Raw genomic sequence first — 23,039 nt, forward strand, 5'->3', positions numbered from 1 at the left:
TCAGTAAGAGAAAGGGTAGAACACAATGAGTTTCATAATGGTACAGCTAAACCACAGTACATTGTATAATAGGTATGAAATTGTTATGTGATCACAGAGAAGACAGACATTGGAAAAAAAGAGCCATAGCTGGAACAAGAGAACAGACACTCTTTGTCATCCAGTATTTCTAGACACTTGCAACAAAGTCATTAAATTCAATTATAAAGTACAGCTTAACTGTGCAGCAAATTAAAAGAGACTTTTAAAAAATTTAAGTTCTTAATCCCATCAATAATACATGATATTTTTGCTAACCAGAGAGCAATTTAAGACTTGGGGAAATTTTTATTTGAAATCTAAGGGATTTTCCAAGCCATCAGAGTGTTTTCTGTATGGTTTCTCTAAAGTTGGCAGGGTATAGTTGAGAAGCTTACAGCAAAGCTTCAGGGAAAAAAATAATAGTTTTCTAGTAGTTATCTGAATCAAGTAAGCATGGGCCATAAACTATATTTTTGAAGATTTTTGCTTGAAACATATAGAAAATGTAATTTACCTGTAAACTATAATTTTAATAATTTGCAAAGCTGTATTTGGAGATAGACCTGGATATATATGTATATTTTGGTAAATTGGATGGTTATATGTCATCTAAGTGTATATTATAATGTGTCTTGCATATGCATAGTATTTGTTAGAATGTAATGAAAAGCAAGGCAGACAAAATGAGCTCTAATTATAATTTTGGGGAACTGAAGATGCCAACTAGGTTGACCAGAAGTCAATTTATTTTGTCTCACACATTGTCACTTAAGGTTCCTGTCTGGTCTACCAGAATGTGTACATTCATGGTGTATACATTTCAGGCATACTTTCTTAACTTTTTCAAATTAGCAGTTATAGCCAGGCTTCGTTAATCTGGACTAAGTTAACCAGATGAATACCATGAGGGCTTGATTTACAACTTTTCAGTTTTACAGTGGTGTGAAATCAATAGACAGTCACTAGAAAACACACTGTGAATTTAGATTCCACCCCCCCCACAAGTCCCATATGTGGTAGAGCCCATCCTCCTTTGAGTGCCTGGACAGTGGCATCCAGCCACAGCTCCCAGTGAGCCATTCTTCCCCGGGGATCAGCAGCCAATACTTGCCAGAGTTGTGTGTTGCTAAGCTACAATGTTCAATAGGTTTGGAATATTCAATGCCTTTTCAACTTATGGCAATTTCAACTTACACACGGTTGATCAGGATATAAACTTACAGTGAGTCAAGGGGCATCTTTAATTTATCATTGTTTGCACATTGCACCTCAAAGGGAAAATATGGAGAGAAGAATAAAAAGAAAGATTCATTCTCCAGTGCAAAGCACATGGTGGACACTTAGAAAATGGGTCAGGTGGATGAAGTCCACAGCTGATCTCCAGTTCTGTTGTCACTCCTCAGCACCCAAGCACTGTAGGATGAGAGCTGGAGCTACACAACATGGCTTCAAGTAAGGTCTGCTTGAAAACCTTGGAAAAAAATTCTATTCAGTGAGTTCCATTAAAGCAAGTTAAAGGATTAATATATTTTAGAAAGATCTGCAGCCAAGAGATTCAAACCAAAAGCATTTACTGCTTTACTCTCCATCAAGCAGAAAATTCAATTAACCACCACACACCTGGTCCCCCGAGCATTCTGGCCAACTCAGGCTGTGTAGCATTTATTAAAAGTATTTGTGCTCTGCCTAAGGTTCTAAGTAGATCTGTGAAGGAGATGAAAGAAACCGTATGCACACTTGCAGGAGGGACTAGTTGTGTGAGCTTGTGAAGATGGCATAAGTATCTCACTTGCTGCTAACCTCCCCTACCTACATCAGACCTTCATCATGGCTATGAGCCCTCTTAAAATAGGTTTTATTGTGTTTAAGTTAGTAACTCTCCCTCTGAGTTTGGTACTATTGCAGTTTTCACATACAGATGACAGAGGCTAAGTGATTTACTCATGAACACAAAATGAGAAAGGAGCTGAGTTTCCATACTGGGCTGTCTGACCCCCTTACCGCATCCCGTTTCTCCATTTCTGAAGCAGCAGGGTTTGCATAGCCATCTACAGTTGTGGTCTCTCCTGCAGAAGTCTGTGCTTCAGTGGCACTGCATGGGTAAGGATGGTGCCTCCCACGAAGATCTTAAAGCAGAAATATAAATGTAAATTTTGCTCATTAAAACCATAATTAATTTATTGAAAGTGAATTGTTATTATTTCAGGGACGAATGCATATCAGAATATGCTGATTATTTTAATGAACCAAGAGCCTCTTCTGGGATACTTCCAGGGTATTATTTGCAAGCAGGTCACTGCAGATTTTCTGAGGGGGAATAAAAGGATTGCTGCTCATTTTCAAGTTTTGCTTTATTAAAAATGCAAAAAGAAATGTGTGCTGCATAATGTGTTTGGAGTGAGGACAAGAAGATATCTTTGTTTAGAAAATGGCCTGGCAGCCTCTCTTAAACCCACAATTCTCCCCTGTCCTTTCTTGTGCCATAGTCATGCGCATTGGGGGTAGCTTGTATAGTTGTGGCACCCAGTCCATGTCCCCACTGAAACTGTTAGGATTGCAATGTAGAATGTTCATTCAGTCCTTATACCACATTTCAAAGTCAGTTACATTAGTCTTAAGAGAAGGTATCATACCACCCAATTCCTTCTGAATGCTATGTCTGATTACATTTAGTTGGCCCCCTGTGTTTCTTTCTGGTTGTGCCCCCTTCTCCATTTTGGAAATGCATCTCCAATCCATTCTTCATCTTCTATATCAGACTGATCTTCCTTCAGTTGCCATGATCACTTTCCAGGAACTGTACTATATTTGTGGATTCTATCAATAGTTAAGGTAAATGATGCCTCTGCTTATGTGATAAATGAGATAGAGAAATCAAGTATAAATGCATATTATGAATAAGTAGAGCAATGTGGCTGGAAGGTGGAACTTGGCATGGTGTCTTCCACAGGAGACTCAGGTTCAGTCTCGATAAGACAGTCACAACACGGGCAGAAACAACTTCAAGTGCTCAAGACTGGAGCCAAGGAGGCTGCACAATTGGAACATAATAGTTATGGAAAAGGAGTGATGTTAACTGAAGTCACAGAGGAGAAGATGACAACTGTACATTCTATAAGTCATAGTTTGGATCATGTGTAAGTGATAGAGGAAGACTGGGAGTGTTTTGAGCATGGCACTGCTTAGTAAGAGATTCACTCAAGCTGCTATTTAAAGAATGGACTCTCCTTGAACCAAGATAGCTAACCACACATCTCTTCACTTTTAAAACTTGTGTCTTTACTGATGTTAAGTATGACCTAAGTGCTATCTGAATCTCAGGAAGGAATTAAAGGGATGAAGGTAAATAAAGGATGTTTATATGCATCTTCATATCCAGACCCTTGCATTACCATACTAATAACTGCAATAAACAATGCCAGGCCTTCCTCACCCAACACTTTACAGACACATTTGCAATTTGGAATTCCAATAAGAAGTAAACCTTTCTCCAGTAGTAAGAGATGTCCTGTGTTAGCTACAACAAAACCTAGTCCCAGGGATCACAAGGTAGACAAAGGATTAAGAAGCCAGCTGAATAATGGACCCCTGTAAGGACAGGGCTGAGAACAAGCACTCACAAGCACTTAAAAAGCGTCTACCTAGCACACCATCACTCGGTCTTGTAAATAGATCAGAAATTAGGACTCCTGTGCCGACATCCATCATGTCTAATAAAATACCCTCGCTGTAATTCTCAATACAATATTCATGTAGCATAAGGGCCTTTACAAAGCCCCCCTCCCACCTCTATTACATTCCAGTGTAGACCAAGAGTTGTAATAAAATAATTTTCCTTAACAGCCTGTGGAACTGAATGCTCTCATTCCTTTTTCCTAACTGCCAATCAACTCTCTGGTAGAGTTGTTGTGGACTGCAAGACATTGTCTGGATTAGCCTATTAATTAGCCTGTCTCTGATGGGGCACACTGGTGATTTAAGTGGCTATCGGCTTTCTCAGTGACCTGTCCTCAGTGTATGAATTTGTCATCAGGAAGGAAACTCAGAGGATGAGCTACTCCCCTTAAGCTTAGACCCCTCTTAACAAAGACCCATCTCTATCCAGTCAGAAGTAGCATCAGATCTTTGTTTGTGAACTTGAGGGATACACCCATGTCTTCTCCCACCTGGTATTTAAGTGTCCCCTGTCCTTTTCATCTAGGCTAGCAAAATTCCTACCACATGGTAAACAAGAGATTTAGAAAAATGGGTTATTAGGCCTCATTTTTATGGAGTGTACCAGTATAGTTTCTCAAGGACAAATTCACACTTTCAATGACAATTCTTAAAAAGAGCCACAAAAAATACTGCACTTGAATAAAATACTTTTCTCACCTATTTAAAGTCCCCTGCATCAACAGCATAGAAGGGAAAAGACTATACACTGTTTCTTTTCAAGCTTCCTGCAGAGTGCAAAGACTGACTTTTCCTAATGAAGTGCCCCCGCCCCTCCAATCGCTCTGCCTGTGCAATGAGTGCACATGTTAGGTGCTGAGAGTAAGTATCTCTACACGCTTGGCTACTGGAAGGTTGTGTATCCTAAGCAGGCTTGCCAGGCTGTGTGCTACCTCACAGCTCAGGAAACACATGCTGTGTGGAGAGCACATTCCCCATGCTTCAGCACATTTTTATGTGAGTAAGCGTTTAACTACAAGGGTCAGAACATGGCCAGCAGAGCACCTACCAGGTGTGAAATTCCAGGTGACAAAATAGAAGGAAAAGGAGGCTTAAAGAGAAAGGAAAGGATATGAAGCTGGTTTCCTCTTATTCTCTGTATTTTTCCTGTTTCCTCTCCAGGAAGTTTGTGTAGATCTCAATATCCTGGACAGTCAACATGAGGTGCTTATCTTCATTCTTTTCCATATGATGGCATTAACACCATGTCAAAGGTTTCTCGTTTATTTTTTTCAAATAGAACCATTATCAGTCCCTAGGATGAAAAAAGTGCTGTATTCCAGAAAAAAATTAATATAAAAGGGGAAAAAATACCTTATTTCCTCCACTGCCTCTCACAGTGCTGCAAATAGAGGGCACACACAAATGAGGGGATTATGAAGAATAGAGACCATTTCTTGCCACACACAGATGTCAATAACAATAAGAATAAACCTCATCAACAAGTTATGAATTTTATTCAACCAGCAGAGCTTGCTCAAGGGCAGATTCTTATAGCTCTTTCTTCAGTGTCGCTTTGGCCAGCAGCCTGGGAGCATCTTTTAATGTCATCATTGCTTAATGACACCGTTTATAGGGTACTGTCTATAGGATTTCTATAAGGAATCATACATTATTAGAGAATATTGTAAGGCAGCTGGAGGCTGTTTCTCTCCACCCCCATCCCTCTTTGGGGCTAATTTTCCAAGGAAAGCTAAAGATGTTTACTAAGCATTTCTGGGAAATTTATCCACATTATGAGAATACAAATTACAGGAACTCAATGCATTAGCAATGGCAAAAGTTTAATGGGTCTGGGAAAGGTATAAATTTAGGGAAAATGTAAATTGCAATAACGGGAGAGCCATCATCGCATGGCAGTTCTCTTGAGATTGTAGTATTCAGTAGCCACATGAAGGAGTAAAGAATCTTTCCATTTGACATTGTAAAAAAGTTATACAACTGTTAGGAATAATCAGTGACTGTCAATCATGATTTTAGAATATGCAATCGACTCTATCAAATAGATAACATTCCTCATGGGAAAATTTGTTGTTTCTGGGCCAGTTGAGATATAGAAATCCTTTCTGTTATGTATCTCAGCTGGACAAAAAAACAGTTAAACAATCTGGGCCTTGTGTGTCAGAATGTTTGCAGGTCACATCCGACTTGACCAGCCTTCCCAGTCTTTATTGTTTTGCCCTGCTTGATGACCATTTAGCAATTGAAGTAGGAAAAGGAACCCGTATATCCTCAGCTTTATGAGTAGAAACTCAGGGGAGATTTCAAGAATGACATCTGCAGTGGAGGGCATGGCTCTGTTGGTAAAAGTGTTTGCTTTGAAAGCAGGGGACCTGAGTTTGAATCCCTGGAATGTCACAAGAGTCAGATATGGCTGTAGATGCACCTGTAAACTCAATGCTGTGGGTAACAGAGACAGGAGGATTGTTTTTGCTTGCTGGCCCCTAGGCTAGCTCCAGGTCCAGAGAAGAACTCTGTTTTGAACAAATAAAAATGAAGTGATAGGGAATACTCTGTCATCTTCTGGCCTCCTCACATGCATGAGCATGCACAAATACACACATGATACCTCTCACATGAGCATGTGCAGACACACACACACACACACACACACACACACACACACACACACAAATGGTATCTACAAATTGGACTTTTGCAAACCAGGAAGAACTCGATGTGTTGTTTGTATATGCGAAGAAAAAACATGAAAAGATCTGTGTATAAGATTGTGTCAAATTAATTAATTTGCATGTTAATTAATGTTAATTTAATTTGCATTAAATGGTCGTCAGTATTACAGAAATATTAAAGCTGCTTTTCAGAACTGTGTTTACTTATTATAAGAAAAGTAATCAATAATCCCCTCAATTGAGGTCTTTTACCATATCAGGTCTGATTTAGGCTACCTAGAGAAATGAGTGGTACAAAAGGGGAGAAGAGGAGGAGAGAGGAGGACATGAGGGAGCAGGAAGATAGAGTTAGGGGAAGAATAGAGGAGAGCAAGAAAGGAGATAACATAATAGAGGGAGCCTTTATAGGTTTAAAGAGAAATCTGGCACTAAGGAAATGTCCAGAGATTTACAAGGTTTCTAACAATCTAAGCAATAGTCAAGAAGCTACCTTAAATGCCCTTCCTCTATGATGAGATGGATGACTACCTAGAGCATTCATCCAGTAGCTGATGGAAGCAGAAGCAGACACCCGTAGCTGAACACTGAGCTGAACTCTGGAAGCCAGTTGCAGAGAGGGAGGAGTGATGAGCAAAGGGGTCAAGATCAGGCTGCAGAAACCCACAGAAACAGCTGACCTGAACAAGGGGTTGCTCATGGACCCCAAACTAGTAAGCTGGGAAACCAGCATAGGACTCTTCCAGATCTCCTGAACGAGGAGGTCAGTTTGGAGGTCTGAGCAATCTATGGGGCCACTGGTAGTGGATCAGTATTTACCACTAGTACACAAATGGACTTTGGGAGCCCATTCCATGTAAAGGGATACTCTCTCAGCCTAGACACAAGGGGGGGGATCTAGGCCCTGTTCCAAATGATATGACAGACTTTGAAGATACCACATGGAAGGCCTCACCCTCCCTGGAGATCAGAAAGGGGTTGGGATAGAGGGTTGGTGGGGGGCAGGGGAGGAGAGGAGGGAGAGGGAACTGGGATTGACATGTAAAAGAAGCTTGTTTCTAATTTATTTTTTTAAAGGAAATTATTTGGAAAATAATTATAGACAGCCAGGCAGGCATGAGAAAACACTGAAAAATATTAATACCATTAAAGCAACTTTATTGAAAAGATGAAACATTGATCACAAAGACTATATTTGCTGGTCAGTATAATAATTTTAATAATAGCAATAATCAAACACTGCAATTCTTCTTGAGCAAGTATAGTTTGCAGCTTTGAAACCATATTGATAAGGAAAAGTTGAAGAAACCCTGCCTATTCTCTGGAACAAAAGATAATTGCAGTGACCTAATTGCAGCTTCTATTATAAGAGCAGAATGATAGCCAAGCAAATTATCCCCACTGTCAAAAGAGAAAGCAGTGCAGCAGGTACTTTGTAGTTTCTTTAGATGACACTACTGCTTTTACTCCATGTCCCTCCCCTGGAAACCCCTTTCTGACCTCCAGTTCTGTCACCACTGTAGGTAGCAAACTTGCTTGTATCCTCCCTACTCCTCTCCACTCTGTTGTTTGCCCTAGCACAATAGCAACAAGGAGAAAGGTCACCCCTAAATCTCCTTTGAACTGGTCAGACAGTCAAAACTCTGCCTAAAGACATTAACCAGGAATAGTTCGTGAAAGTACTGAAGTACTATAAAGGGACAGAAGAGGAGGTGGGAATGGGAGAAATCTTCAGTGATGTTTTAGCTGAAGTCATAAAAGGCAAATGGTAGACTCAGAAAAGACAAATAAGAGACCTGGGTCACAATGTGTTCATATCACTATTATGTGAAGCTCTTTGAAAAATCAAAAGGGAAAATGCCTGGTAATCTGATGGAAAAATCAGCCAATGGTACGGACAGCTCACGGAAGAGGAAATGAAAATGGCCCCTAAATATATGAAAAGATACTCAGCAACGCATAATAAGAGTCAGGCTAATTAAAACCTCATGGAAACATGACTTCTCACCTGGCTTATCATATTTCACAGAGTTTGACAAAGGGCTCTGATGATGAGACTAGAGAAACAGCTGTCTTCTTACAATGCAGGTGGCAATGCAAAATAAAATAAACATGGGTGGAAACTTATTGCAATCTAGAAAAAAGTATGTGTGTGTTATTCTTTAACCCAGCAATCCTCCTATGAATTCATCCCAAAGCCATAGTAGTAAAACACAGACCGAATGTTGCACGGGATTTTCCCTCGTGGCATTATTTGTGCAGGCATACTTACTGTCGTGGCACTTGACTTTATTGTGCTTCACAAATATTGCATTTTTATTTTACAAACTGAAGTTTTGTGGCAAACCATGTAGAGCAAGTATGTTGTTACCATTTTTCTAACAGTTCTGTGGTCATTAGCATTTTTTAGCAATGAGGAATTTTAAAGAAAAAATGCCACTGTACACATTGTAGACTACATCACAGTGTAAGCATAACTTTTATATGCACTGGAAAACAAAAGACTTCATGACTTACTTTGTGGTGATTTTCATTTTACTGCTGTGGTTGGAAAATGAACCCACAATATCTCTGAGGTATGTCTGCACTAGCAAAACACTGGAGATACCCAGATGTCCAAGAACACATGACTCGTTAAATAAGGGAAAGCATAGCACATGGTGACTATTATGAAGTTTTTGTTTTAAAGCAGCAAATATCTACTGGCTCAAATGAAGTATTCTTCTGGATGTCTAAGTGAAATAGTAAAGTGTAGAAATATGCATATTGTATCCCAGCTTTTGGATAACAAAGGAGGGATATAAATATATAAACATGGCTGCTTTAAAAAACAAATATAGTTATACTAGTCTGGATAGACAAGATAGATAATGACAGGGGCATAATTTATTTTGTTCTATTTAACTTTAGAAAAACAATACATTTAAGGCTGGGGAGATAGTTCAGTGGGTAGAATGCTTGCTGTGCAAGCATGAGGACCTGAGTTTGGATCCTTAGCACCTAAGTAAAAGCCTAGCTTGGCAGCGTGCATCTGTGTCTTTAGGACTAGTGTGGCGGTGGGGAGGGGAAGGATACAGGCAGGCTGATCCCTGGAGTTCAGGGTTCATCAATGAGCTCCAGGTTCAGTAATAAACTAGGTCTCAAAAATAAAGTGGACAAGGCATGGAGGTGTATGCCTTTAATATCAACACCTAGGAGGCAGAGGCAGGTATTCTAAGGTCAGGGTCAGCCTGGTAAACATATGGACTCCAGGACAGTGAGAGTTACATGATGAGACCCTGTCTCAAAAGTTGAACATGATAAAAGACACCCAACATCAACCTCCATACAAACCCCCCCCCACACACACACACTGAACAAACATATACATATGTCTTACATATTTAGCAATAAAAGTCAAAGAGAAAGAAAGAATAATCTCCTAAAAATTAAAAGCAAACCAAATTGAATAACCTAACTAAAACAAATTGGTTGCATAACTACTTAGGAAAAATAATTGGGTGATATTAGAAACAGTTTTGACTATACATAGTATAATAGAAAATAGAGATTTTTCTATCTCTATTTTAGAGAGCATAGCATTTTTTTCTAACAGAAAATAAAGCCAAGATAACACCATAAGTTTTAATAGACCAGTAGTAATTGCTATGGTCTAAATGTTTAGGCACACACCCCCAACCCAACAATGTTCCTATATTGAAACCTAATTGACAATATGATATTAATAGGGGTAGGACTCAAGGGAGGTGACTGGGTAATAAGGGAAAAACCTTTCAAAACTAGATCAGTTCCCTTAGAAGAGACACTGATGCTGCTTTGCCTGTCTGTAAGACACAGGACACAGTAAGAGGCCAGCAATCTATATGTGAAACAGGACCCTACCCTGACTCTGCTAGTACCTGGGTCTCCAACTCAAACTGCAGACCTGTGGTTGGTGAGCCAGCCCATCCACAGCGTCAGACTGAGACAGCGATGTGAGCATTGCTATTTTAAACTATACATATATTTAAATGTGTAGATATTGTAATTTAACTATATATTATATACATATATAATACAATTAATCCAACAGTATAATATAATTATATATAAAATGCATAATTATATTAATATAAAGAATCAAGGTCTCTCATTTTTAAAAGAACATGACAGTTTTTACTTATAGCTAAGTAATATTTCTGCAACATTTAATTTGAACAGAATTATCAGTTCAAATATAATGATGATTTTTTTAAACTATGTGCTTCCAGACACAATGGAAATGAGGATGGAGATGCCTCGCAAAACTGAAAATAGATCTACTAATATGATCAAGTTACATCCCACTCTTGGGTCTACACTCACAGGACTCTAAATCAGCACACAGGGAGAGATACTTGTTTATGCATATTTATAGCAGAACTACTCACAATAACTAAACAATGGAACTGGCTTAGATGTGCATCAGATGGATGAATAAAATGTGTCGTGTATATATATGGTGGATTTTTATTCAGCCATGTGAAATAATGTCATTTGCAAGAAAACATGGAAATGGAGATAATCATGTTAAGTAAAATAAGCCAGACCCAGAACGACAGACATTACTTGCTCTCACATATATATATATATATATATATATATATATATATACTCATAATAGTGAAATACACATATGTGCACATATATGCATATATATGACATGAATATATAAGGTAAGCTACTTGGGATGAGGAAAATTTATGAAGGGAAGTTAAAGGCTAACAAGAAAGAGGACTGGAAGGAAGAAAGAAAAATAAATATTCTATCATCTCAAATGGAAAGCTAGATATTGTATATGTAAATATATTATTGCAGATCTGGCACTAAGAGTATTTCCATAACATCTACATTTGTTGAGGGCAAGTTTCTATTATAGAAGAATCATGTGTGCATATTAATACACACACACAGAGAGAGAGAGGGAGACTATTTGCAGGGAGGAGGGGGACAAGAGATAGTTATGAGTGATGAACAGAGACAAAGTACAGGGCTACACAAGTATGAAAATGTCATAAGACACTCATTATTTTGTATGCTTGCTTTAGTAAGATAATAGTAATGAATAAAATGAAATATATATATATATATTTCCCAGTTCCATCGATAGAAAACTCTCAGCAATGAACACACCTGAACCTAGATTGTGGATTCAGTCACCATTCATTACAAAAGAAGAAGGGCACTTGGGGAACAACTTCTTTGAAATTAGAGTGTGAGATTTGGTATGAAGCTGAGGCTACTTGCTTGTTAGATACCAGCATGGAAGCTATGAAAAGCAAATGGGTCAAGACAAAAGGACAGAGCAGCTGACACAGCGCCATCTCTGTTAGCTCATTATGGTAGACATGTGCAACAAAGGGAGTAAGGAGTGTGATTAAAACCTAAGCACATTGTGCTCATGTATCATGGGCTTAACTAAAAGCTCACAATAATTTCACAACCCCTGTAATGGAAGACTTAGAAAACAATCTCTAGTAACTCATTTATTCCCATTGGAAGTATTAGAGCACTAACACCTTAACTGGAAATCAGCAAAACAAAGGAAGGAAGGAAGGAAGGAAGGAAGGAAGGAAGGAAGGAAGGAAGGAAGGAAGGAAGGGAAAAAAGAAAGAAAGAAAGAAAGAAAGAAAGAAAGAAAGAAAGAAAGAAAGAAAGAAAGAAAGAAAAGCATTTATACTGATTTGCCTGCCCTAGGAGAGCTTCACTAAAATCAGAATTCCAAGACTGTTGAGGGCAAGGCTTTCTTATAGAATTCTAGGTAATAAATAGAAAGAAAAAGCAGCCTTTCCAATGACCATTTTACAACCTCTCATGAAACAATTCAGCAAAGCTCATGGGTGATTAAATGAAAAGGCAATTACAGAACTGCCCAGTGAACTCCAGTCTGCTCTCTTAGGGTCAGTAAATAAGACAACCAGGCACTGAATGCATTTGTATGTGATACTACTTCAAGTGCATCACTGGGATGCTATTTATACTGTAGCAACATTTCCACGAACTGACATTGTAACAATACTGAGTTATCTTCAGTGCCATTGTTGTCTTGTCTAAGCAAAATACAATTGATTTTGATATACAACTTACATCCTATGGTAGAGGTAAATAAAACTGTAATTCAGGAAAAATTCATGATATGCAAATATATACTTTGAGGTACATATTGAACAGAACTACCTTCTGAGCAAGATGATCGAACGGCAAATGAGTAAATAAAATATTTCAATTAAAAAAGCAAGAAAGCAATTTGTCTATAAGTCACTTATGAAAGGGAAACCTGGGTTATCAGCCAGCTTTTTAGCAGTCACACTGTTGTGCAAAATGGAGCCACATGTTTATACTCAAGGAAAGACGATAAGCCAATAATTCAATCTGTCAAAAACAGCCTTTGGGTATGGAAAACATATTTTTACCCACTCAAGAAATGCTGCCCCAATGCATTCTTCTTGAGGAGTATACAAACATGGGTGTAAGGACTTTGCATCTTTCCTTATTAAGTCTGATTATCTTTGCAGATTGAATATTAAGTTATTTGCTGTGTTAGTTTGAATGAGAATGGACCACATAGGTTCATATGCTTGAATGCTTGGTCCCCAATTGGTGGAACTGCTTGGGAAGAATTATCAGGTGTTGCCTTGGAGGAGGTGTGACACTGGGGGCAGCCTTTGAGGTTTTAAAAGCCTACACTAAGTTCTCTCTCTACCTCTCTCTCTCTCTCTCTCTCTCTCTCTCTCTCTCTCTCTCTCTCTCTCTCTCTCTCTCTCCTCCTTCTCCTCCTCCTTCTTTCTCCTCCTCCTCCTTTTCCTTCTCCTCCAATTCTCTCCTCCTCTCTCTATCTTGCCCCCCTCTCTCCCTCTCCTCCTCTCTCTCTCTCCCCTCCTCTTTTCTCCCTCTCCCCCTTCTTCTCCTCTCTCCCTCTCTCCCTCTCCCCCTCTTTCTGTCTCCCTCTCCTCCCCTCTCCCTCTCTGCCTCTCCCCCCTCATTTTTTCTGCTTCATGGGTATTGTTTCAACAGGTAGGCTCTCAGGTCCTGCTCCAGCAGTGTGCCTACCTGCCTGCTGCCATACTCCCCATGGAGCAACCCTCAGAAACTCTTAAGCCAGCCCCCAATAAACTCTTTCTTCTTTAAGTTTCCTTGGTCATGGTGTCTCATCACAGCAATGAAAAATAATTGAGATGTTTGCAAAGGTAGGGTCAAATGAGAATTGGACAGAAATGTGCTTTTACAATGTAGGCATGGCTCAACTACAGCAATGGAGAGGCAGCATGAAGTTAGTCATAACAATGGGCTATTTATCTTTCATCACCTGCCTTTTTAAGTAGCGGGATTCTTACTGTGGAGGAGAGGAGATTCTGACATGAGACAGATGCAGCTATGATGAAGAGAGAGTGCAGGGAGACTGCTGTTTACAGTTGAGTGTCCCTCAAAACTTCATGGGTTGGACACTTAGGCCTCGGTGTGACAATGCTGGATGGTGGGTCTTTATGAGGAGGAGCCCAGTGGGAGGCCCCTAAGTAAAATAAGGTCATGACCTCAGAAGGGATTATGAAACTCCAGCCTCTCCAGTCTCCCTTTCCTGTATGTGGTCTCTCTGACATTTGTTCCTACCACCGTTGCCCGAGATGATACACCCAAGGAGGTCCACATCAACACCTGTGACATGCTGCTTAGACCCGAGCTACTTAAGCTTGGTTTCTCTACTGACAGGAAATGAACTAATACAGAAGCCTCCTGTATTACTTACAAATGTTGTCGCTCTGTGAGAGTGTTTAAGACTTTGTCTTGCCACATGAAGGGATACACTTTGGCCCTGGACACATGGGGAAGAGCCCAGGCCCAGCATAGGAAGATTTGGTGGACTTTACTACATGTGAAACAAGCTTGTTCCCTAACTTGAACTAATAAAAAAAAAAGACTTTGTCTTGTAAAATACATCTTTGTTTCATTTCATAATAAAAAGTTAAAAATACAAAAAGGAATATTTAAATTTACCAACTTTTTTTAATGTTGAGCAGTAGCATTAGATAAATCTTATTTGCCCATCACCTTTACAGGATACATTCTTTTGTAGAGAGGAGATAACTCAAACCAGCCAGTTTCTACATCATATGAATAGCCCAAAACTGAGTAAATAGTGCATATATTTGCCCATTCATAGGTGTCCTTCCCTCTAACTAAGGAACCTAATTTCCATAATTTATATCAAGAATGACAAGTTTCTTCCCAAACCCAGGCCACATGGCCGTGCCCTTCCCGTTCTTACTTACAGTCCCCAGACATGATGGACTTTTACCCCACAATACACAGCTTTCTTTGCCACTGGATCATAATCACTTATATTTTGTCTTCCATGTAGATGAACCAGGGACCAAGTGCGGCTCTGTTCTTCTTTCTAATATGCAGTGTAATTGCAAGAAATACTGAATGTATAAACAGCCAAAAATTAGCAGAAAAACTCACAAGACACACTGAAGTAGTTTGTAGTCCAATTAGGGGGCAGAATGTCAAGAGTGAATCAATAAAAGGTGTTCATTTTGTTTTGTTTTTATAGTCTTATTTCAACATGTGGAAACAGGGTGATGTTCTCCAGTCAGAACAAAGGGCATGCTAGGGTATAAACACAACACATGGAAGCAGACTGGTTTGTGTAATCCACCCACCACTCCTCTCCAAAAGGAAGCCATTTAGTAACAGTTGTGAGCAAATTTTACAAGGCTTATATAATACAAATGTGTCTAATGCTTACAAAATTGGACCTGGTAATTGCTATTGCATTGCATTTGTTCCCATTTGCAACTTTCGACTTTTATTATGAAATGAAACAAATGTACAGAAATTTACACAGAAATCAATGGATTTAAAGAACTTCATAACTGTATATTTCAGATAAATGCAGAGTTTACTGAACCTGCATATTGTAGAAAAGACAAAACAGTAAGGCCACTGTGAGGCTTTGATTGACAAGCTTAGTCCTCTACTAAAGATTAAAGGTCTTTAACTAATGGAAATTGATTGACTAATGGAAATTGAGTACTTTTGGTAGCAGTAGTTGAGCTAAAGGAACCAAACACAACTTCAGTGAACAATAATTTGTTATAACTGAGATAATTAACTTAAATATATATAAAAATTCTAAAACACATAATGTAGAAAGGTTGCGTTAAAAGGCATTTCTAAAAACAGCTACATTATGACTTTTCCCTATACCCTGCCAAACAATTGCATGCAGGAATGTCATTGTATAAATTAAAAGTATCACATATAACTACATGCAAATGCCTCCATATAACTTCCTCTTAGAATAGGAATACCATGATGCTGGGAATATTGTTTCCTGCTAGTGCCACTGTTTTAGATGGCTGTGTAACCTTGGAGGGGTGTGTATTTTCTGGAAGAAAATTTCTGTCACTAATTAAATATATTTCATAATTTACAAATGTTTGAAATTTAAATTAGAATGTTTGCTGAAACATCATTTCCAGTGACACAAGAATAATAATGTAAGGTCACCAGTAGCTTCAATGCTAAGTGTTTTCTTAAAATAATTTCCTTTCCCACTTCACTGTGTCACTGTCCTGGGAGATTGCTTTCGAGGGTCTTCAATTCGGGAGGGCAGATTATTTGACATCAGATGAACCTGCTCCTAGATGAGGCTGCCTTGGTGCTTGGTTTGGTTTTGATGAGTTGGGATTTATCTTTGCTCTTTCACCATCCTTACCATTTCATTTAATTCCTACTTTGTCTCTATGAAGTTTCTTCATAGACAGGAGACAATTCACAGAGCATTCAACTCTCCCAAGCTGTTACTCCCCGTTTGGGTCCTCACCAAGACACAAACCCAGGTCCTTTTCTGTCCTCAAGCTCTCTTTTACTAAGTAAAGTCATGCTGACTATGCTTCTACAGACTTTCTTCCTTACTTCAGGGAAATATGTGCCCAGCTAAAAATATAAATGTGTACTAGCTCTTGGCATAATCCCTATTTTAGGCTGAGTCTCAATTTCATTGCAAGGTGTGGGATTGTAACCACTTCTAACTCTATTAAAGATTAATTTTTCTTCCCCACTCTTTGATCATGTAACATTTCAGTGAAAGTAGTGAGCTAACCATACTGTCACTCACCCGTCTATGATAATCCATTGGAGATCCCCAATCTGACTGAGAAGGCAGTGGAAATGCTCTGCAGGGAAGACTGTTAGAGAAGTGTTCTCAGGGACAGATTAAAGTGTTGGGATGGCTAGTTTTATGTCAACTTGACAAAAGCTAGACTAGTTTTGGAAGAGGAAAAGTTAATTGAGAAAATGCCCCCACCACGTGGTCTGTGAGTAAGCCTGTGGTCCATTTTCTTAAATGAAATTTGATATGGGAAGGTTCAGATCACTGTGGGCTAATGGTCTTGGGTACTATAAGAAAGCAAATTGGGCAAGCCATGAGGAGCTAGCCAGTAAACAGCACTCTTCCCATGGCACTGTTTCAGTCCCTGCCTCCAGGTCCCTGCCTTGACTTCCCTAGATGATGGACTCTAGGCTATGACATGGAATAAACAAAACAAAACAAAAACCCTTTTCTCCACATATTGCTTTGGGTCATGGTATTTTATCACAGCTGTATAAATGCTAACTAAAACAAATGGGATATGGTGACACACCAAAATCTCTTTGAATCAGTTAGACTGACATAACCCAATAAAACTTTCTGCAGTTGTGGAATTTATCCACATCTTCATTGTCAGCACAGAAGCCACTGGCTATATGTAGCTATTAATCACTTGAATGAATTTATAAGACTAAAAAAATGAGTTTTATTTTATTTTAATTAATTCAAATTTAAATTTATAGGGCCACACACAGCAAATGGGTACCACATTAAACAGAAGATCTAGGCAATATAAAATATGAATGCTGCACACTATAGCCAAGGAAATGGAAATAAAGGGGACAATCAAGAAATGTAATGGGAAGGAGAGACACTGCTGTTTTCAACGAGAGAAAGATCTCAATAATTCAATGGTAGTGTGCTCAGGAGGATGGGCAAATGAGTGGTACCATGAAATGAAAAGGTTAGGCTATTCTCAAATTCAGGTATTTTAACCAGTTGAATGTCCAGGGATCAGGAGACTCCCAAGTAGAAGCAATTAGAATTTTCAGACTGCCTGGGGTGGAGGTGGATCAGGGCAAGACAAATGAACTGATTTTCCTTGACACTTGTCTTAAGAGAGTCTCCTCAGCTCTTATGTACCCTCTTTCGAGACTGCCTCACCCTCCCCCACATGGAGAGACCCTGATATATGGCATAATAATGATGGTGCAGAGAAATTACTATTTCACCTACTGAGTGATTAATATGAAATTAGTTACTGCCATCCTCAGTTGTGCAGAGGAGATTGAGGAAGAATTGGTTTTGTTTTAGCAAAGAAAAATGCCATATCTAACTCTGCTTGGCATACACAGAGAACTTTTTCATCTACGAATCGCTACACACTTAGCAAGCTTAACTAATTTGAAAACCTCAAAGAAAGAGAGAGATGAAATAAGAAACACAGATCTCTGTTTTCTATTTCTGCTATTTTAGAAAAATCAGGCTTGGTATTTTCCTTTTCCATTAATACACAAGTGTGTCAGCCAGGAGGTATTTGTCTTTCTACTGACTGATTTCTCTCATGGCATCACACTTATGAGGGAGAGGGAGCATACTGAATTGCACCCTTGGACTTTCCCAGTGTCTTTTACCTTATTTACAATGGAAATGCTTGCCTATCCTTGTAGTACAGAAAGCATTCTCTGATAAACCAGTCTGCACCATCCCTTGAAAAATGATAAATCTTGGCATAATGCCCATTTTAGGCTGAGTCTCAAATTTCATTGGAGCAGGCTATCTTCTATATCAAAAATTATTCAAAACAAACATCCATGAATCTGGGACTAACATGCATTGAAAGGGGACATGCAAGGCCCTTTAATGGGTACCCTGCTGTGTAATCTTTTCATCTTAATTCAGCATCCCTTAGAGATTCAAACTGCCTTAAGCAATATATATATATATATATATATATATATATATATATATATGCTTCCAATTATTTATATGTCAGGTACATTTTTAGCTTAGTCAAAATAGATATGCAATAATGTAACCTGGCATTTAATTTCATCTATTGTGACCCCGAGGTAGGTGCTGCTTTATCCTATGCTACCTCTACCCATCTTATTTTGTTGCCTTTTCTTTCTCTTACCCAATTTCTCCTTCCTACTGAAAAAAAAAAAACCTAAAATGCAAACACTGTCTTATCACAAGAAAAAACATACTTTAAAAATTATGGCTTCTAAAGATTTTGACAAAGGGTTTGATCTTTGGAAAATGAAAACAGCCCCCATGTACAAAAACAACTGCATTTGTTTGAAGAGAAGTTGCTGGGGGACTTCAGGTTTTGTTTATAACTGGTCCAGGGCTTCTTTCTGTGTCTCCAGGCAAACACAGACCTTTCACTGCTACCTATAGTCCTCTTACCTTCTCTAAGTCCTGGGCTTCAACTTTGTCTCCATCCTTCCTTGAACATCTCTTTAGATACACAAGTCAGGATCATCTCATTCTCTCATCCCACATATCCTACATCTTGCATTCTCAAAGTTAAAGGTTAAAGGGCCTCCCAACACCATCCACATCACCACTGTCCAGTAAGACATCCTAGTGCGCTTTCTATCTAATTGTACTAGTGGGAGTTGAAGAGAACCAATCTAATGCTCTCTATATAAATTCTCACAATTTGGGTGGGTATAGATTACACCTAAATATATTTTCTGCTCCATCCCCAGTAGTCTACATATTGTCACTGACTAGCAGTAACATTCTGTACTACCACTTAAAGCTTTAGGGCTATGGAGTTCTGCCAGTAATGAAGCTTAATTCACTTATATGTGCCAATTCATCTCTGTCACAAGCCTATTAATTTCTTCATTATTTTACTCTGTGCCTAGACCTTGTACAATGAAGCACACTGATCCCCATTTGTGTAGCAACAACAAAAAAAAGACTTGTAGTCTCTTATAAATTACCTTCAATTAGGCTGCTTTCAATGACCAGACAGTCTCTATATTTCTTTTTTATATTTAAATCTTTTTTTCAAATTATTCTTTTGAAGAATACACTGAAACTCAGGAGTACTGAAGAGTGAAGTCATAGCAAATGTATAGGATTCTCATGTGCTCTTTCCCATGAAGCCTTATCCCAAGAAATACTTTCATGGCATCTCTTCCAAGGCATACTATCGTCACAAGCACAGCTCCTTTGTTGGGAGAGACTGCTGTCAGCCCAATCATCAGTCAGAGATGTGTCAGAATACCTATAGCATTGCTATCAAAGTGAAGGCTCTGTGACAAATAAAGGTCATGGATTTAAAATTAATCCTCTTATGCTGTTGGCATTTCTGCATGGCATGATCTTGAAGACATAGGAAAGTGACAGCTAAGCGCTTAGCAAGAGTTAACAGAGATTGTTTCATTGTGTCAGCATCTGAGATTCACATTAGCCTATGCTACCTCTTCTATATTTTTCAGGATTGGATCAAAACATCAGGAGCTAAGGGAAAAGCAGGCAAGAGGTCTTCTTGATTATGCCACTGGAGGGATTGGATCAGTGCATGATATGGACGATGATGAAATGGACCCCAATTATGCCAGAGTGAACCACTTTCGGGAGCCATGCACTTCAGCAAATGTCTTCAGATCTCCATCTCCCCCTCGAGCTGGACCACTTGCTTACCCTCGGGATGGACGTCCACTGTCTCCAGACAGAGACCACTTAGAGGGCCTCTATGCCAAGGTCAACAAGCCATATCATCCTCCAGCCCTAGCTGACAGGTAATATTAGTGAAAGATGAATGCAGTTTTATTCAGTAAGTTTCAAATCATCTCTACCGCTGAAGCAAATAAAAATGTATCCTTCAATCTACTAAAACTAAAATGACATGGTGCCCTAGACAAGTGTTCCACTTTGACCTACCAGTAAGGTATCAGTCATCAAAAATAAGACAATAGCTAATTATAAGGTGGCATAGAGTACAGTGCATGGTACAACAGGGAACAATCTTTGCAGCAATACAGAGAACTAATGATGAAGACTTTGAAAGCATATTGTCTTTTGTCCTAAGAGTCCTATTGTAAGATACTTATTCAAGAAGATGACATGAAACTTGGAGGTGAAGAGTCGAAAAATGGAAAATGGCTTCCAAGTAGGTGTAACTGGAGTTGAATTATAGATAGCTATCATAGTGCAGGAGGCGCTGAAAAATAAGATTGGGATTTTTTATAGTCAAGGAAAACTAAACTATCTGGCTATTCACTGATGAGCAGAGGTAGAAAATGAGATAATCTTGGTCCTAGGTTTCTGATGAAGTAGAGAAAGATAGTATGTGACCCTGTAGGTTTAGGAGCAAGGGAAAGAGATATTGGGAGCCTCTGTCTGAAGCAAGTAAGCAACAAGATGATTCCAATGCACAGCTTGCCCAAAGAAAAATGTTCTGTCCGGGTAAAGGATAGTCTAAAAGAGCTTCAGTCCAGATACATTGTCAGGTGACCTTGGAGTCCCACGTTCCAGGAATGGGTTGATGGACCTTGCTCTAATCTGCCTGCTGCTGCTTGAAATCAGTGGGGAGGCTAGGAAGGGGAAGGCACAAGAAGCTCTCATTCTAGATGCAAGAAAAAGACTCATTTTCCAGAGTTCTTAGGGTTCTGACAACCACCAGGTCCCTAGCAGTAGCCAGCTTTTGTGTGATAGCATGATATATTGCATATGTTTACCGTTTACACATTTCCCCAGCTGGGTGATATTATGCACTTTCAATTAGGTTGGGGAGAGGAAGGGAAATCATGGCATTTTTATGCAGACTGTAAAGTGTAGCTTCACAAGACTGATTACCTTTCAGAACCTTTCCAATAACCAAGTGGGAAGCGAGGAGCAATTTTTAATCCTTACTGTCAAGCTTCCAGGTTGATAATATTAAAGAAAGATGGTCAAGTTTTTCGTTAGAACAAAATGAAAATATAAATTTCTATGACTGGGTGATACGGCCATCATAAGTAAATTGCTAATTCCAAGGATTGATTAAGAGTTGGCCTTTTTCTCTCCAGCCTTCACATAGGGTTGAATTTTATCATGTAAATAATAATACTATACTAGAGTCTATTCTAGGCTAAAGCATAGTCAATCTTCCTTTCTCTATGTCAGAAAGGGCTCCATAGCAATCCTCTTTGCAGATATCCGATAGAACACCAGCGTGTATGACGGTATTTCTCAGATCTTCCCAAGGTAGTGTTGCTCAATGCAAATTCCATGGGAATAAATGTGAGGCATGCTGAAAGAAGAGGCTTATACCAAACCCTTGAGCGGAATTCAATCAGGTTTTTCTTTTAGTGTACTCTTCTTTTTTAAGGCCTGGTATGGTAATATGTATTGTTGGTCTCCAAGAATACTATACAACCAGAACTCATTGTACCCAGAATATTTATCACCTAAAGTGTATTTTACCCATATTTTTAATACTCTGGATTGCTGTGACAAAAATCCATGAGATAAACCCCAAATAGGGAATGTTTATGTTTATGTGCTGTTTTCTGGGTCCTAGGCCATGGTCACTCAGCCAAGCTGCAAGCTGTTTTTTGGGCTCTGTATCATGATGCGGACAATGTGTTGGGGAAAGCTACTCATCTAGTGACAGCAGGAAGCAGAGAAGGTCTGGAAGATGACCGGGGATGTAATTAATCCTTCAATGCTGTGCCCTTTATTATGAACTTGACAGGATCTAGAATCTGGACATATCTATGAGGAAGTCTCTATATTAGACTAATTGAGATAGAAAGACTCAGGCTAGAGCAGGCATCAGCAAGTATTTCATGGGCCAGAATCCCATACTAAATAAAAAAGGAGGAGCAAGCTGGACAATAGTGTTTACCGCTCTGTGCTTCCTGATAATGTGACCAGATGCTTTGATTTCTGCTCTCATACTTTCTCCATCATGATAGACTGACTGCACCCTCAAACTGTTAGCCAAAATAAACTCTTCCCCCATTTAAGCTGCTTCTTGCCAGATATTTGGACACAGTGAGGGGAAGAATAACAAATGTCCCCCAGACCTTTACTTCCTCAAACTTGGCTCCCCTTCTGAATATCTATGACCTTATCAACAGATTAACCTAGACAAAGTTGTCATCTCTGTATGACCCCTGCTATAAACACTGCTGTACTCGGACCAAGCCTTCAAAACTGAATCAATAGGGGTCATTTTAGTTCCAAACCATAACACACATGTGGACACATGGCTCTAAGTTAATTTTTACCCATATAGTTAGACCAGGAAAGAAATCTCATTTGATAATGTTAAAGACAACAACTGTAAAATGCTGCCAATTTTTTTTATTTATTTACTGCCAAGCCTGGACATCTCTATGAGTAATGGAGTCTTAATTTTGGCTCCAGCCTCTTTGTGTTAATAAATGCCCCAAATCTGCCTTCTTCAGAGTTTTAGACAGCTGTTAAATTTTTGGATAGCAGATCAAAGAATAACTCTTTTTACCCAGAAATGTCTTGATTCTGCTCTTATCTTTAATTATACTTAAAGTCTGTTCCGCTCCTTTTTCTTGAAGTCTTAAAGCAAGCAATTTTGC

At 39.0% G+C, this 23,039-nt stretch overlaps 1 protein-coding gene across 5 annotated transcripts in view; it reads left to right on the plus strand.

The window, feature by feature from the left end:
• The window catches only part of LOC100770975 (partitioning defective 3 homolog B), a 1,032,377-nt gene that overhangs the window by 842,716 nt on the left and 166,622 nt on the right, over positions 1-23,039 (plus strand). For all 5 annotated transcript variants that reach the window (XM_035440979.1, XM_035440980.1, XM_027397031.2 and 2 more), the window contains one exon: positions 19,935-20,237. In XM_035440979.1, coding sequence (XP_035296870.1) covers positions 19,935-20,237 — 303 coding nt within the window. The remainder of the gene's footprint in view (positions 1-19,934; positions 20,238-23,039) is intronic.

The sequence above is a fragment of the Cricetulus griseus genome, chromosome 2 (genome assembly GCF_003668045.3).
Source record: "Cricetulus griseus strain 17A/GY chromosome 2, alternate assembly CriGri-PICRH-1.0, whole genome shotgun sequence".
Taxonomy (NCBI): domain Eukaryota; kingdom Metazoa; phylum Chordata; class Mammalia; order Rodentia; family Cricetidae; genus Cricetulus; species Cricetulus griseus.